Source organism: Hippocampus bargibanti, linkage group LG11, assembly GCF_051943395.1.
Source record: "Hippocampus bargibanti isolate YZ-2025 linkage group LG11, ASM5194339v1, whole genome shotgun sequence".
Taxonomy (NCBI): domain Eukaryota; kingdom Metazoa; phylum Chordata; class Actinopteri; order Syngnathiformes; family Syngnathidae; genus Hippocampus; species Hippocampus bargibanti.
The window spans coordinates 1,026,481-1,045,005 of NC_142744.1; the positions used below are offsets into that span (position 1 = coordinate 1,026,481).

An 18,525-nucleotide genomic window follows, 5' to 3' on the forward strand; every position below is an offset into this window, starting at 1 on the left:
TGGCTATAGTCTGGCTAGCTGTTGGCTATCTGGCTATCTATTAGCTATTTATTAGCTATCCATTAGTTAGCTGGCTAGCTATTAGCTGTCTAGTTGGCTGGCTGTAAGATGTATAGCTGGCTAGCTGTTGGCTATCTATTAGCTATTTATTGGCTATCCATTAGCTAGCTGGATAGCTAATAGCTGTCAAGTTGGCTGGCTGTAAGGTGTCTAGCTGACTAGCTGTGTGCTATCTGGCTATCTATTAGCTATTTATGAGCTATCCATTAGCTAGCTGGCTAGCTTTCTATCTATTTAAGTTATTTGGGGGTTGAGTGAACGCTGGCGCATGTGGCTGCCACTGCTCGCCCACAGAAAAAACGATTTTGTCAACCATCAGCCATCCCTCTGTTTGATTGACACACCGGACAACCAATCAGGTGATATCTGATGAGGAGGTTCGTGCTCAAACCACGCCCCTGAGGTTGAAAAGTTAACAAGCCAGTCGTGCTCAATACGTCACTCATGATCGACCTGTCGATCTCCAAGACACTATTGATAGATCACATGACAAGGTGATGTAAAATTGTCACGAAAAGACGCTATACAAATAAATTTTCGTTATTTTGTAAAAACTCGATGTCAGTATATCAGCCATCCTTTCACTGGATTGATACACCGGACAACCAATCAGATGACATCTCATTCGTAGGTGAGTGTTCAAACCACGCCCCTGAGCATAGGAACGCTAACTAGCCAGTCTTTATATAGCTATAAAATAAATATATAGCAAAAAAAATACATAATTACATTGTGTTGTGCAACATATGCGGTTACACGTCAACACAAGTTGCAAGAATCATCAATATATTTCTCAATAAATATAATGGATCCATTTTGACTTTCAAAAGTAGCTCCCATACTGGAAAAAAAGTGTGAGCACCGCTGAGCTACATAAAACTATAGCACCACCACTCGTCCAGTTAGTGAAACAACAGTTTATTACGGAGACATTTTAGTTTTATTGTGAAGGCTGCTCAGAAATAGGAAGTCAACAATGCCAGCTTCTTAAAATAATTACTCAAGTCATATTTTTGATAACGATTATTATTTTTATTTGGCTCAAACACCTATTATGTTATAATTCGTTCCATCTTAAATTAAACAAATCTTTCAATTCGACGAAGAAGGCGGGGGGGAGAGGCGAAGAAGAAAAAGCGACGAAGAAGAAGAAGAGGAATAAGACGCCATTGTTGTTGTCACTAACAACTTTGCAAGCCTTTCGGTTTGACAATGAATGTCATTCCGCGTATCGCGCAGTTGTCTGTCCGTGTGGTTCGGGTTTTGGGTTGCAACCCGGGACCAAAGACGCTCCAGGGTACCAACACCTATCTGGTCGGAACCGGTGACAGGTAGCATAAATATTACTATGACATCATTTAATTTTTTGTATATTGATTATGACGTAAGATCGCTATGTAAACAAGTAATAAGTGCGATGCGGGTTCGAGCGAAAAAACACGAGTTTACTTGTCGTAAAGATATTTTAGCATCGCTGTGCTGTAGATTAATCCATTATACCCACAGAAAGAAATACGATTATGTAAATACCAGCGATTATTCATACTTTTAGTCGCAAAACCTGTTGAGCTAAATTTCATTTGAATATGTCTCAATGTTTGCTTGTCTATAAGTGAATCCACCACAATTGCTGGACTATATGGAAGGAAATGAAAATACAGTAAAGTCTCGTTATATCGATAGTACTGCTTATTACGATACTATTTCTATGAACGCAAGGAGAAAATTTACATGCCGCAGTATCGGATATATCGATAGTCTGGTTATATCGATATTTTTTCCGACTCACGAGAATATCGATATAACGAGACTTTACTGTACAGTGATACCTCAACAAACAAACTGAATTGGTTCCCAGAAAGCGTGTGTAAGGCAAAAAGTTCATTTATTTTCCATAAGAAACCATTAAAATGAAAACAATCCGTTCCCAGGTCCCCATAAAACATAGTTTTCTACTAAATAAGCTGTACAACTACCCAAAATAGACCTTATTTTATGTATAATAAATGTGCTATTGTATTGTAACTTAAGTAATAAACTGTACTATATAATAAAGTCGTTTTATCATCTCATTGGCGTTTTTCGATGATCTGCTTCTTCTGCTCGACCGTCATTTTCTTTTGCGTCCTTTTCAGTTTAACACTAGCCTGTCTTGGGTTCTTTTTCTGTCCCATAATAGCAAAAGTACTCCACTCGATAACAAACCACGCCTGCACTCAAAGAAATGGGGGTGAAAAAAAAACTAGACCGCCAGCCACCGTGGCGCTGTGCGGTTTGGTTCGTCCACCAAAAACGAGTCGTGTGCCAAGATTATATTCTCGTGAATTTAATGTTCGTAAGGTGAAAAGTTCGTGAGCTAAAGCGTTCGTAAACTGAGGCATCACTGTACATGGAAACAATAGTTAATTCATGTCATTTTCATTTCAAAGTCCATTCTATAAACATGACGTCATGGCAAAATTCAGATAACCTTTTGACCCCAGTTACGTAGACTCCGTTCTTATTTATATGTAGCGTATAAATATTCTTCAGACGAATACTCATCGACACGGGCGAATCGGACATGCCGGAGTATATCAGCAGTCTGAAGGAAGCACTGAGAAGGTTCAATACCAGCGTTCAGGAGATCCTCGTCACGCACTGGCATCCTGATCACACGGGTGGCGTGGAGGACATTTGCAGGGAAATTACAGGTGAGATGATGTTGAACGCACCAAAAGCTATTTATTTACTATCCATTAGCTGGCTAGCTAGCTGTTAGCTGGATAGCTGTTGGCTATCTGGCTATCTATTAGCTATTTAGTAGCTATCTATTAGGTTGCTGGCTAGCTATTAACTGTCTAGTTGGCTGGCTGTAAGCTGGCTAGCTGTTGGCTATGTGGCTGTCTATTAGCTATTTATTAGCTATCCATTAGCTAGCTGGCTAGCTGTTGGCTATCTGGCTATCTATTAGCGATTTATTAGCTATCCCTTAGCTAGCTGGCTAGCTGTTGGCTATCTGGCTATCTATTAGCTATTTATTAGCTATCCGTTAGCTAGCTGGCTAGCTATTAGCTGTCTAGTTGGTTGGCTGTAAGCTGGCTAGCTGTTGGCTATTTATTAGCTATCCATTAGGTAGCTGTTGGCTATCTGGCTATCTATTAGCTATTTAGTAGCTATCCATTAGCTAGCTGTCTAGCTATTAGCTGTCTAGTTGGCTGGCTGTAAGCTGGCTACCTGTTGGCTATCTGGCTATCTATTGGCTATTTATTAGCTATCCATTAGCTAGCTTGCTAGATATTAGCTGGCTGGCTGTAAGCTGTCTAGCTGACTAGCTGTTGGCTATCTGGCTATCAGCTATTTATGAGCTACCCGTTAGCTAGCTAGCTAGCTTTCTATCTCTTTAAGTTACTTCGGGGTTGAGTGAATGCTGGCGCATATGGCTGCTGCTGTTCCCCCACAGAAAAACTTTGTCCTGTGACTGTAAAGTGACCTTGAGAGTTTTGAAAGGCGCTTAGAAATCAAATGTATTATTATTATTATTATTATTATTATTATTATTCTTAAAAGGGGAAAAAAAAGCTCTGGAAACATTTGACAGGAAGTTTATACTCTATTTGCGTCAGGTTCTGAGATCCGTGTCAGCAAACTCCCGCGATCCAGCAATGTCCAGGAAGTGTCTGGAAACCACAAGTATACGTACTTGAAAGACGGCGATGCGATCCACACGGAGGGAGCAACACTCAAGTCAGTTCTGACCCTCCCTCTGCCTCCAAAAAAAGTTCTTAAAGGACAACCGACACCATTTTTTTGTTGACTAACTGACATCAGAAAAACGTTTGATAGCATCTAAATTAGCCAAAACACGCAGGCTGATATTTTTAGTCAAATGAAAAACACCAAGAAAAATGACTTCAAGTGTCCCAAAGCTGCCAAAGCTACCTTGATCGCTAGCTAGCTAGCTTGATAGATGAGCATGAAATATACCGAGCTAGCTCGATTGCTAGCTTGTTCGATTACTTGCTAGTTTGATTGCTACCTAGCTCGGTCGCTAGCTAGCTCAATAGATAAGCATGTCATTTCGCAAGTTTAATTTACTTTTGCGGGCCGAATAAAATGACACGGCGGGCCCGATTTTAGCCCGCGGGCCTTGACTTTGACACCAGTGCTCTACGATTTCAACATTGTCGTCCATTTTGTCATCAGGGTAGTTTTCACGCCGGGTCACACTGACGACCACATGTCGTTGCTACTGGAGGAGGAACAGGCTGTGTTTTCGGGCGACTGCATTCTGGGCCAGGGTACGGCTATTTTCGAGGACCTTCACGATTACATGCGCTCACTCGGGACACTTTTGGACATCCGCGCTCGTCTCATCTACCCCGGTGAGAGAAAAGTCCACTTTTTACCGTCCCTCGGTCGAGTTTCCTCTTTTTTTTATCCCCCTCATTGAACTGAAAGTTCACGTGAAACGCTCGCCATTGAGGTCACGGTCCGGTGGTTCAGGACGCCGGTGTCAAAATCCAGGACTACATCAACCACCGCAATCAGAGGGAGCAACAGATCCTGGGCGTCATTCGCGCCGCAGCTGGAAAGTCCTTTTCCTCGATGGAGCTTGTCAAGATCGTCTACAAGGTCAATCAAACAAAAGACACTCAAAGATGAGCATGATTGTTTACAAATTGAAATCAATGCGGTATGATGTTTCACCTTCGGGGGCGCTGGACTTACTATCGCTGCCAGAAAGCATGAATTGACAGGACAAAAATAGTTCCATAAAAACAACTGTACAAGTATAAAAATACTGTAAAAATACTGTATAAAAGTACAGTGTAAAAAGTAGAAATGTATAGTAGAAAAGTAGAAAACTACTGTATAAAAGTAGAAAAGTACAGTATAAAAAAATTCAAAAGTACAATAAAAAAGAAGAAAAATTTGTTTGCAAGCTCTATAGATGACAATGGAATTTCACAAGTTAGATTTTCTTTCGCGGGCCGAACAGAATGATGTAGCGGGCCAGATTTGGCCCCCGGGCCTTGACTTTGCCACCTGTGTTTTACTCGATGCAGGACACTCCTGAACATCTGCATCAGGCGGCCAACATCAACCTGGTTCACCATTTGACGAAACTGCAGAAAGAAGGCAAAATAAGTGGAGGTGAGTTATTTTTGGAAAGGACACGTCACCGTGACGACGGGCAACACGTCAACTGTTTTTATTGCCCCTCCCCCAACTAGTGACGTCCGGATCGTCACAAATCAACACGTGGACGAGTAATCTTTGATGAGGAGAATGGAACACCAATCAAGTCAAGAATGTTCTTGACAATCATCTGTGCGACGCTAACCCAAGCCTCAACAAAGGTTTTTGATTGTCTCCTTTTTTTTATGTTTTATTTTTGCGGGATGTCAGACAAATCCATCCATTTTGATTCCTCTTGAGTCGGCCATTTTGTCTTGCTCATGAGAGTTGCTGTTGAGATTTTTATCTTTTTTTTTTTTTGTAACATCCGAGTTACGACCGGGTTCCGTTCCGACAAAACGGTCGTAAGTCAAACGGTCGTAAGTCGAAATCCATTCAAAATGGCCGACGTGACGTTTACACGACAGGATAGTATACGATGTCAATCTGTTGTTTTTAACCAACGTTTTCTATTGAATACTATTATATACCAAACTGTTTACAGTTTATTTATACATTTTATAACTGTAGTAATAATAGTAATAATAATAATAATAAATAAATGCGCTTTAATGTATTCATTATTATTATAATACTACTACTACTAATCATAATAATCATCATAATAATCATCATAATAATAATAAAAAATACATTTAATTTCTAAGCGCATTTCAAAACTCTCAAGGACACTTTACAGTCACGGGATTTTTTTTTTGTTAGTGTCATTTTTATCATTTTATATTTCATATTATGTTTCATAACTTTGCTGCCGTGTTACTTCCAGGTAGAGTGAACGCTGGCGCGAATGGCTGCCGCTGCTCACCCGCACAAAAAAAAAAAAATCCAGTGACTGTAAATTGTCCTTGAGAATTTTGAAAGGCGCTTAGAAATGAAATGTATTATTATTATTATTATTATTATTATTATTATCAATTTTTATGACTGTATAACTGTACCTGGAATGTATACAAAACTGTTTAGTGTACCGTGCTTTTATAAATGTTATACTTCGCCTGCTCTTCCTGCTAACAGCCAGAAGAGGTCGCCCGACACACGCTCGGCCTCAGTAGTACTACATACAGGAGATGTTGCTGAGACCTGTATAACGACTGTACTAAGTGTAGTCACGCAGTAGATTGCTGTGCGAGTGTGTTACATGCTGGCTGGCCAAAATTGTAGTACGTGTTGTTTGCTACTTGCGCGTTGCGGTGGCAGGCGTAGAATTAAAAAAAAAAAGGTCTTGTGGTCGTAAGTACGGGTGGTTGTAACTCCCGGCGGTCGTAACTCGGATGTTACCTGTACTGTGACACAGGTAGCATAATGCTGCTATTCTTCACCCCTCCCCCGCCCAAAAATACACTACATGACCCGTCCAAGTGTCAGTGTGTTAACTTGTGAGTGGAATATTGACAAGTGGAAGAGGACTTTGACATTGTGTACATGTGAGTGCGTGTGTATGTGTGAGAGCGAGAGAGACACAAATAGTTGATGACAAAGTTGACTTGGGTGAAAATAAGTTGCAGACTAACAAGAAGAGCGTGTCCACGTACAAAGGTGAAGCGACGCGCTAGAGTGCTTCCAGACCATAAAGGTTACTCGAGTACACGCCACCAACGCATTTTGGTTTTGCGTTACTTCACATTTATATTTAAACAAATTAAATAATAATCATAATTATGTTGCCAGGAGGATGTCCAAAATAAAAGCATCTGAGTTCCGTTCCGACCAAACGGTCGTAACTCAAAATGGTCGTAAGTCGAAATACATTCATAATGTTGAATACAGACTCAGAGGCTAAATACCTAACATTTCACTATATATTACCTTGTTTGCTATCTAGCTAGCTACCGTTTAGCTATCTAGCTGCTATGTAGCTATCTATTAGTGACTGTATCTCTTGTAAAATGACCTTGAGAGTTTTGCAAGAAAGGTGCTTATAAATGAAATGTATTACAGTAAAGTCTCTTATATCGATTGTACTGCTTATTACGATACTATTTTTATGAACGCAAGGAGAAAATTTACATGCCGCAGGATTGGATATATCGATAGTCCGGTTATATCGATATTTTTTCAGACTCCCGAGAATATCGATATAACGAGACTTTACTCTACTGTATTATTATTATTATTATTACTGTATGTATTAGCTAGCTAGCTAGCGTTCTATCTATTTGAGTTACTTACGGGTTGAGTGAACGCTGGCGCATGTGGCTGCCGCTACTCACCCGCAGAAAAGCTTATCCTGTGACTGTAAAGTGACCTTGAGAGTTTTGAAAGGCGCTTAGAAATCAAATGTATTATTATTATTATTATTATATTGCAAATTTCCCCATTGTGGGACAAATACAGTTTTTCTGATTCTGATTATTATTACAAATAATATCTGTATCAATATGTTAATTAATCATTGTGATCATCGTTTTCGATTTTTCAAGAGTTGATTTTTACTTGCTTTTGACTACATTTACTGAATGATATTTTCGAGCCGGCCTGTACCTTTTTATTGGGTTGTGTTTCTTCCAAAACGCTTTCTTTTAATTTAGCCGTTATTCATTTTAGTACAGGTAACATCCGACTTACGACCGGCTCGACTTACGACCACCCATACTTACGACCTCCAGACCCTATTTTTAAAATTGTATTTTATAGCATCTCACTCTCGCACAGCAATCGTCCGTGTGATGGCACTAGAGTCGACTTACGACCATTTTGACTTACGACCATTTGGTCGCAACGGAACTCAGACATAAGTCGGATGTTACCTGTATTCGGGTTTTTTTTCTTAGCTATAAGGTGTACTTTGTTTAGCGCAAGATTACTGTTTTAGGGATGCACTGAAAGAAGAAAGGAGCATCAGTGGAAGTGTCGCGGCTTGGAATTGAAGCGGATTGACATGGGACAGGAGATGTGAGACAATTTTTTTTCGTCAATGGATGCCAATAGCTTTGTGTTTGCTTTCAACATTTAGCTTGTAGCAGACGTGTGCATTTCCACTGTGACGTCCATGATCCACTGGTGAAAAGGACGCTTTTATAATCTCTTTCGTCTAGAACTGCTTCATACGACAAAGAGGGTGCAGAAAGTGCTAAAGATAGAAGACTGTGTCTTTTGTTTTGTGTCACCTTATTTGTTATTTATTTTTTTGTTGTTGTTTTGACTTCAAAATGGCGCCACGAGAATGTCTGCCTTTACAGCAGCTCCTGTATTTTGTTTTTCTACTTCTTACTTTCCTTTTCACTTACTTTCATCACTTTGCTGCTGTGTCATGTTAATTTCTCCACTGTGAGACTAATAAAAGATAATCCAATCCAAATCCTATTCAATACTGAAATGAATTCATTTAAATGAACCTCCAAAAATATAACTAGTTTTATTTCATGTCCACAAGGTAGTTTCAGGTTAGTGTTTTTTTAATTTTTTTAACATTTTTGATTTTTATCATGCTTCACTTAAAATATTTTTCGTTTTTAGTTTGAGATAGACTCGAATACTTCTGGAGCCCAAATAATGACATGCGGTCAACAAAATTAAATAAAGGGAAGCTTCCACACCATCCGAAGCAACTTTTTGAGTGTCGCATCCGTGGCGATGTGGTTCAATACTTTTTGTACTGTTACTGAACCCCGTACCTAATAAAGTTACCACAGGAGGTGGTCTGCAAGAGGAGGGTCGGAAGTTGCGATCGTGGGGGTAAGCAAATCGCTAGGCGAGCAGATAAACAAGCCGCCAGTCAGGCTGGCTGCCCTTCTTGTGCACCGCCCTGTCGTTTGTACCTTTCCAACATGGCGGCGCCGTACACGCATCAGACGGCTGCGGCTCGGCCATTCCGCTCAGCTGTCAGGTAAGTTTCCGATCGACAACCCCCTCCACCTCACGCGAACCCACAAACACTCTTATTTGTTGTATTTTCTAAACTAATTGAAGCTTCTTTCTACGTTTCACTTCCCCGATGTCGTTTCTCCTTTAAGCGGAAGTGTGGCAGATTTGGACTTTTACTTAGAATCGCCGTTACTCTCGTGTTGCGCTGCCACCCCGACCCCCCACCATGTTCGAATATCGAACGTTTTTAATTGTACTTTTATCACGAACAACGTGAATTTGTCGTGTTTTGAGTTGTTTCGAGAACATGTCACGGTGCAGTTTGCTTTGTTTCATCGATATGGCTTCGAGCGTGTTGTGCGTGTTAGCGGAAAACAGGCGCTCGATGCCGGTCGACATGTTGGCCAAAGGAGGCTATGGAGGTGCAATCAGAATGCGGGATAAAAATGGATTGAAAGTGACTTTATTTCGCTTCTTGTCAAACGCATGACGAATGTGTGCTGACAAATGAACATATTTAATCGGGAAAAACACCTCCATTGGGAATGAGTCGATGTGTAATCGGCTTCCTGATCGACGTAAATGAGGTCGATCTGAGAGCCCTCATTTCAATATTTTAATCATTAAAGTACAATTAAAACCTTACAACTTGTGAACGAGATCCAACTTGAATTGTATTTTGTGCTCAAGGGTGTAGAAGACGTTTATTCGTTGCACGGTGGCCGTTTTAAAGCGACTCGTGCAACCTGACAGCAAACGGGAGTTTAAATAGGCTGTATTTCCGGTAAAAGCGTTTCAAAATAAAAGATTGTTAAAACGAAATGTAAATTTCTCGGCGGATTACTTTTAAAAACACGGAAACACCTTTGTTATATTATAATTAGATCAAGAAAAACAAATATCATTTTAACTTGACTTTTTATTGCTAATAGCTTAACAGGCTTTGGGCTCCAGCTAATTGCGGTTCCTTCTCCTTCCGTCTGTCCAACTATCCGTTTGTCCGTCCTGCCATGTTGCCATAGCAACGTTGGCTTACTGTCATCATCTGCCGACACATCTTTTTTTTTTTCAACTTTAACGTCCCCATTATGCGGAAGAGCATTTGGGTCACAAATTTGCTACATTTAAAGCCACAAATTTGCTGGATTTAAAGTCACAAATGTGCTAGATTTAAAGTAACAAATTTGCTAGATTTAAAGCCACAAATTTATTTGTTAAAATAAATAAAAAATAATAGAAAATCATGTTTTATGGGCCCTTGAGAACGGATTATTCTCATTTTAATGGTTTCCTATGGAAAATTAATTTTTGGGATACACACTTTTTGCCTTACACACTGTCTGGGAACCAATTAAGTTCGTAAGCCGAGGTATCGCTGTTATCGCAAAAAAAGGTGTCACTGTTAAATAAATAAAGAAATAAATAAATAAATGAATAGAATGTTGAGCCTGAGTGAGAAGGAGGTTGCGAGAGAGAACAGGATGTGACTCAGTGGGATGATCATGTGACTTCCTGCCTGCTCATCCAGCAGGTGGATGCCCCTCCCCCCGCAATGCAATTTCAACATCGCTTCAGCTGTTCAAATAAAAAAAAAAATGCATGTTTTTTTTTCTGGGGGGGGGGGGGGGTGTAAAAATGTTGTTTTGTGAGCTCGTGAAACAAAGATGGTGGGAAGAGGCTAAACGTTGGAGAGTCATAGCGCCGGCGGGTCTCGCTGATTGTGGGAAAAGCAGCAGGTTGTGTTGTTGTTCTCCAAGTTGTGAGCGGCGCTAAAGGGTTAATGTTGAAAGTTAGCTTGTGAAAAGGGATCAGATGCGTCCCCATGTTGCATTCCGGGGGGGGGGGTCATGTTGATTTCTGCTGTTAGCTTAGCACGCACGCACGCACGCAGCCTCCCTGACAATTGGTTCAATATTTCACACGCATTGGGAGGGGGCTTGCTTTTACTTTTTGTACTTTTTTATTTTTATTTTATTTTGGCCCAGTTCCGATCCTCTCACAATCGCAGCCATTGACGTCGTCATACTACTACTACTTACTACTACTATTACTAGTACTACTACTATTATTACTGCTGCTACTACTACGACTACTACTACTACTACTACTCGTGATAATAATATTATTAATAATAATAATAATAATAATAATAATAACAGAAACTAATAATAATATTATTAATACTAATAATATTGGTAATAATAATAATAATAATAATAATAATAATAATAATAATAACAATAACCTAAACTCATAATAATATTATTAATACTAATATTTTTAACAATAATAATAATATTGTTAATAATAATACTAAAATTGGTAATAATAATAATAAACAAAAGAAACTGATAATAATAACAACAGAAACTAATAACAAAAACTAATAACAATAATAATAATAATAATAATACACAAGAGAAAATAATAAATAATAATAATTATAATAATAGAAAATAATAATCTTAGTAATAATAAGAATAATAAAATAACAATTAACAAGAGATAATAATAATAATAATAATAATAATGCATTGTAATAATACAGTAACAAATAAGAACAACATAAACTAATAATAATAAATAATAATAATGATGATAATAATAAAAGCAGTAAAATAAAATAACAACAGGAAATAATAATAATAAGAAGAAGAAGAAGAAAATAACAGTAAATAATAATAATAATAATACAAATAATAAAATGAATAACAGATAATAATAATAATAATAATAATAATGAAAATAATAAAATAACGAACAACAACAGCGAATAATAATAACTAATAACTAATAAATGATAATAAATAAATAATAATAATAAAGAACTAATAATAATTAAAATAGTAAGAATAATAACTAATAATAATAGCCATCTATAACAATTACTGTAATACAAGTTGTAATAACAGGTTTAGTAGAGTGTCATAACAGTGTGTGTGTATATAGTGTACTCAGACTCATTGAACGAGCACATGTATTTAGCAAAAATACACACTAATTACCTTAATTACATTAATTACTAATTATAATAATTGGGCCACGCTTGAAATAATGTGTGTTGCCCTATAACGGTTCTAATAACACACTACATCATCATAACACGTATAGCCCCATCCTATTAAACAACAGTAAGCAGCCACATGAAAGCCTTTATTTCACCGATAACCAACCCAATGCAAGTGAATGTGAGAAGAAGCTCAGATTAAGTCAACATGTCTAATAAGCGTGTGCGTGCACTTGCTGCCAGGAGAGGAAGGAAGCATGTGACTTAGCGTGATGGGGGAGGGTCCAAAGAGAGAGAGAGAGAGAGTGACCGGGAGAGAGCGAGCGAGCGAGCGAGCAAGGATTTGTAGCATGCAGTTTGTCAGCTGTCATTAGTGGAGATGACACACACACCCGCATACACATACACATGCACACCCGCACATACACGCACCAAAGTGGTAATCTCACACAGGGAAAGCTTTGGCCACAAGTCCGGCTAGTATGTGCCATGTTGTCGTGGCCGCATTAGCCACTGACTGGTCATGGAATGGTCGCCTCACTTGGCGCTGGTCATGGATTGGTTGAACAGAACAACAGGTGAGTTTCCAATCTAGTAGTATTTTGTGTCAAAATCCAACATGTAAAATGTTATAACTGTGCTTTTTTTGTCAGTAGCTCATCAACTATACTTGTGTTGTGTTGTGTTGTCGTACGGAGATTTGTGGTGTTTTTCATGTTTTTTGATGATCTTTCGGAAAGGGAAAGGAACATGGTCGTATCTTGCTAGTTTGTGCGTGATTTCACATGGACTTTGAGCTTCCATGCGCTCTGTGTGTGTGTGTGTGTGTGTGTGTGTGTGTGTGTTTGTGTGGGGTCAGCCCATCGAGCCATTGGAATAACACGTGTACGCATTGTAATATTGCGATTATTATTTTAGCATAGCACACTTGTGTATAATGACTGTTTGTGAATGTGTGTAGAAAGCCCCGAATACCTGCTTTTTTTTTTTTGCAGTGTTATTACAATCGGTAATAACACATTTATTACAATATCATAATAGTGTAATACTATATTTGTGTTATAATGACTGTGTTTGTCTGAATTGTCATTTATTAGAATGTAATACGACTATATTTTAATGATAGGGTTTTTTTTTTTCGCCAGGTCTTTATTTGGACATTGTAATACAGTAAAGTCTCGTTATATCGATATCGGATATATCGATAGTCCCGGTTATATCGATACTATTTCTATGCACGCACGGAGAAAATTACATGCAAACAGGGTCGGATATATCGATAGTCCCGGTTATATCGATATTTTTTCGGACTCCCTTGAATATCCATATAACGAGACTTTACTGTAACACATTTATTACAATGTTATAGTAACAAATTTCAAAAAAAAAAAAAAATAAATGACTATGTGTTTGTGTCTGAATTGTCATAAATAACACATTTATTAGAATGTATTACCATAATGCTACATTTGTGGTATAATGACTGTTTGTATTTGCAGTGTCATGAGTTGGACATTGTAATAACACATTTATTAGAATGTAATACCATAATACTACATGCCATATCTGTGATAATGACTTTGTGTGGAAAGCCCAAAAACCTGCTGAGTACGGTGTAACAAGTATAATACGACTATATTTTTAATGATAGTTTTTTTTAGCCATGCCATTAGTTGGATATTGTAATAATACATTTATTATAATGTAATACGTCCATAATACTACATTTGTGTGCTTATGACTGCGTCTGAATTGTCATAAATAGCACATTTATTGGAATATAATATCATAATACTACATTAGTGTTATGAGTGTGTTTGTGTTTGTAGCGTCATTAGTCGGACATTGTAATAACACATTTATTACAATGTAATAATACCGAAATACTACAATTGTGTTCTAATGACTGTGTTTGGTGTTTGAATTGAGTGGCGGGGGATGGGGGAGGGGCTGCTTGCCCGTGGTTTTGAATGAAGAATGCACAGTCGTCATTTCTCAGCGTCCGAACACGTCATATTGTCCTCTTTTTGAATTGTTTGAATGAAAAATATTGTGGGTTTTTTTTGCTCTAATGCGATACAAAAACAAGTCTGCTCGTCACATTTTCGTCTATCAGTTTGGTGTTGTTTTGCAGCTGCGACGACGTGGTAGTAATACACACGATACACAACAGGGGAAAAGGACATCAGCTGTAAAAGCAAAACGTTGGAGTTTGAGCTTGTGACGGACGGACGGAGGACGGACGGACGGACGCGCTCTTTGTTCAAGTGCTTTTGTTTTGCTTTGTCAGCTTTAAAGGACAAGCGACACCTCCGGACAAGTCGTGTCCATAATTTGTAAAAAAAAAAACTTCTACGGAGCGCATTTAACAAAGATACCAGCGCATATCGCTAGATTTGACCTTTTAAGACTCGCGCTGAATATTCCGGAAGTCTTGTTTTTGACTTGGTGACGAGTCCGGACGTGACGTCACGGAGGGAACGCCCCTGACCGAGAATGCGACACACAATGCATTTTGGGTACTTTTTTTTCGTCTGAAAACATCGCGTTGATGACGAAATTACAAGGAAAATTACATAAATAACGCGGTGGTGAATCGTTGTTGTGTGTGTTGCACCAAGACTACTATTTGATACTAGTTGACACACATTCCCAGCGGACAAATCAGCCCATTTCCAACGGCGCTTGTGCGCCATCTAGTGCGCTACATTGAAGTTCCAGACGGCTGGAATTGATACAGAAGGACTTCTTGAATCGATTGCGAACATTTATGCTTTCCTCTTCAGAACTATTTGAATCATATTCATAACTGGATGAGTAACAAGAAAGCATCTTTTTCCAAATCTGAAGTTATTGTTTTGATTCTGGAGCAAGGCAGTTTGTGAAGGAGTAACCTGGTGTGATGTCATCAACAAAGGGGCGGGACTTCTGAATCTAGCCAGCTCATTTTTGTGGCAGTTTTGGGACACTTGAAGTAATTTTTATTGGTGTTTTGAATTTGACTAAAAAATGTCAGTGTGCGTGTTTTGGCTATTTTCGATGCTATAAAAAGTTTTTCTGATGTCAGTTAGGAAACAAAAAAATGGTGTGGGTTGTCCTTTAAAGACACTTTAAAGAGCTTAAAAGCTGTTTTTATTTTTCCTCCCGCTGGATTTGCATGTCGACTGCTTCAATTTACTTTTGACGTTGACCCATCGAACGGTCGCTGTACGTTTTGTGCGCTGCCGTGCCTCCGATTGGAAGGCGGAACTTTGCCGTCAAATTTGCTTCCCACGTGAGCGTCGCAAATCTTTGCGAGCTTTGACAACAACAACTCAGCCAGGTGGCGACAATAAAAGCCAGCCAATGACAGAGCGGCAAAGCGATGGCGCAAATTTTATTGACGTTGGTGTTGGGGGGGGCGTAGCGATTGAACTAGCTAGCGATCGAGCTAACTAGTGATCGAACTAGCTAGCGATTGAGCTTGTTTGTTAAATTCCATGCTCATCTATCGAGCTAGCTCGCCATCTTTCCAAAAAAGCTCCTTGCGATTGTTTTCATTTTGCATTTGTACATCAGGATGTATTGTATTGTATTGTATTGTATTGTAATATCAGAGAATTGGACTGTTCATATTTTAGTTTTGAGCCCAAAGGGGGAAAAAAGGTTGAAAGATGGGAGATCAAGCTAGCTAGCGAGATAGCGTTTGAGTTAACTCGCGAACAAGCAAGCTAGCTCTCTTTCTATTCAGCTAGCTGGCTAATCCCTTACATCACAGGTGTCAAAGTCAATCCCCGAGGGCCAAATGTGGCCCGCCACATCATTTTATTCGGTAGTTAGCGATTGAGCTTGCTAGTTGGCAATTCAGCTTGCTAGTTAGTGATGGAGTTAGCTAGTTAGTGATTGAGCTAGCTAGTTAGCGATTGAGCTAGCTAGTTAGTGATTGAGCAAGCTAGTTAATGACGGAGCTCGCTAGTGTTTGAGGTAGTTTGTGATTGAGCCAGCTAGTTAGCGATTGAGCTAGCTAGTTAGCGATTGAGCTAGCTAGTTAGCGATTGAGCAAGCTAGTTAGTGATTGAGCTAGCTAGTTAATGATTTACCTAGCTAGTTAATGATTGAGCTCGCTAGCGATTGAGGTAGTTCGTGATTGAGCCAGCTAGTTAGCGATTGAGCTAGCTAGTTAGCAATTGAGCTAGCTAGTTAGCAATTGAGCTAGCTAGTTAGCGATTGAGCTCGCTATATAGCAATTGAGCTAGCTATATAGCAATTGAGCTAGCTAGCTAGCGATTGAGCAAGCTAGTTGGCGATGGAGCTAGCTGGTTAATGATTGAGCTCACTAGCGATTGAGGTAGTTCGCGATTGAGCTCGTTAACTAGCGATTGAGATAGATAAATAGCTAAATGAATAATGTGTCAAATGAGTAGTGAAATGTTTGCGGTGCGTGTGTTGTTGTCACGTTACTAATTACGTTACGTTACGTTACGGATGAGCATTATCGTATCCGTAAAGGGAAGCGCTTTGTTATAGTTGCCCAATAGTTGCCGGGATGCAACCTGAGAGCACCTGTTGTTATTTTTCCTCCGCTCCCCTTTTTTTCTTCTTCTTCCCGTAACGAGGGCAGCCAGGCAGCTTCTTCATCTTCGTCATCCTCAGGGCTTAATTATTGATTGATTTATTCATTGAAATCTTTTTCTTCTTCTTCTTCTTCTTCATCTGCTCAACGTTAACCCCGCTGGGCTGAGGCTTATGTAACAGTCAGGTGACGCTCAAGACGGGTTCTTGTTGAGTAGGTGGGGGGCACGTATGACCCCCCGGGGCCAAGTCCACCCTGTGTACATAAATAAGCAAGAAACCTCCTTTTACTTTACTTGTTCGAAGCCCTCATATATTCATTTTTTTATTTATTTATTTGAGATTATGAAGTAATTGGTGAAGTAATTGACTGTAAAAAAAAAAAAACGATGAAATATGTATTTAAATTGTTTGATTCATTCCCATTGAATGTCCCATATTAAGTGTTGTTTTGATAATAATAATAATAATAATAATAATCATAAGAAGAAGAATAGTCATAAGAATAGTAATAATAATCATAAGAAGAAGAATAGTAATAATAATAATCATCATAATAATAGTAATAATAATAGTAATAATATTAATTATGTAAAATGTATGTAAAAATATGGAAAAAGTATGTAAAAATTGTTTCATTCATTCCCATTCAATGTCTTATTAGTCTTATATTAAATGCTGTTTTGTTTATAATAATAATAATAATAATAATAATAACAATAATAATAATAATTATTATTATTATAGTAATAATAATAGTAATAATAACACTACTACAACTACTACTACAAATAATAATAATAATAATCACCGTTGATTGAAAGAGTTGTGTGTGTATATATAGCTATCAAGCTAGCTAATATTATAATAGCTATTATATATAGCTATTAGCTATTGGCTAGGCGGCTAGCTATTAGCCGGCTTGCTATTAGCTAGCTGTCTAACATATCCTGTGACTGTGAAGTGACCTTGAGAGTTTTGAAAGACGCTTAGAAATCAAACGTATTATTATTATTATTATTGACTTTGACTCTGAAATTGTGTTAAATTTTACACATTCATTGTGTTCATTGGAAATAAATCATTTTCCATCCATGCATCATCTGATCCGCGGGCGCACCCTGAACTTGTCGTCAGCTAATTTAAGCAAATAAAATATAAACACGAAAATTAATGAGTTTAATATTCATTTATTTATTTATTTAAATTTATTTTTCCTTTATCGTATCCATTTATTTATTTGTTTATTCATTTATTTTCATTCTTTTTTTATGTATTTATTTATGTATTTACTATTTATTTAATTATTTCTCCGACAGTTTATTTACTTGGTTTTATTTGTATTTATGTTACTTCCGGGTTGAGTGAACGCTGGCGCATGTGGCTGCCGCTGCTCACCTGCAGAAAAAATAACCTGTGACTGTAAAGTGTCCTTAAGAGTTTTGAAAGGTATTATTATTATTATTATTATTATTATTATTATTATTAATATATATATATATATATATATATATATATATATATATTATAATTATTATTATTATTATTATTAATAATGGACTTATAAATGACAAATTTACTTTTGTGGAATTTTACGCATACATTGTGTACATTGAAAATAAATCATGATCTATCCTTCCATGATCTGATCCGTGGGCGCACCCTGAACTTATTGCCCGCCAATTGAAGCAAATGAAATATAAGCAGGAAAATAAATCTGAGTTTATTAATATGAAAAACAATATTCAATGCATATTACATCTGAATTAATTGAAATGAATTTTTTAATAGAATAAAAATCTATTGCTGAAATCATCTGTTACTACTCTGAGCATTGCAGCTATGCTTACCTTGTGGATTATTTAACACCTTCTAGTCCCACACTTCCAGTCTTACATTTCCATTGCGTTTTTCCTTCCTTT

General features: G+C 37.9%; 2 protein-coding genes across 5 annotated transcripts in view; both read left to right on the plus strand.

Moving 5' to 3' along the window:
• Positions 1–1,198: 1,198 nt before the first annotated feature.
• Positions 1,199–8,642, plus strand: lactb2 (lactamase, beta 2). 3 transcript variants are annotated; one of them, XM_089008947.1, is made up of 7 exons: positions 1,199–1,391; positions 2,593–2,753; positions 3,666–3,786; positions 4,246–4,424; positions 4,526–4,674; positions 5,109–5,196; positions 5,277–8,639. In XM_089008947.1, the coding sequence occupies exons 1-7, from the start codon at positions 1,273–1,275 to the stop codon at positions 5,321–5,323; spliced, it is 864 nt and encodes a 287-aa protein (XP_088865073.1). In that variant the 5' UTR covers positions 1,199–1,272; the 3' UTR covers positions 5,324–8,639. The 3 variants fall into 3 exon arrangements, with proteins under 3 accessions (XP_088865073.1, XP_088865074.1, XP_088865075.1); XM_089008949.1 differs by having other exon boundaries at positions 1,254–1,391; positions 2,575–2,753; positions 5,277–8,641; XM_089008948.1 differs by lacking the exon at positions 3,666–3,786 and having other exon boundaries at positions 4,251–4,424; positions 5,277–8,642.
• Positions 8,643–8,942: 300 nt separating this feature from the next.
• The window catches only part of LOC148891025 (nuclear receptor coactivator 2-like), a 33,043-nt gene continuing 23,460 nt past the window's right edge, over positions 8,943–18,525 (plus strand). The window contains exon 1 of one of the 2 annotated variants that reach the window (XM_089008295.1): positions 8,943–9,067. The gene's annotated coding sequence lies outside the window, so the exon portion shown is untranslated. Of the gene's footprint in view, positions 9,068–12,405; positions 12,631–18,525 lie in introns of those variants that run through there. The other variant, XM_089008294.1, reaches the window with a different exon arrangement.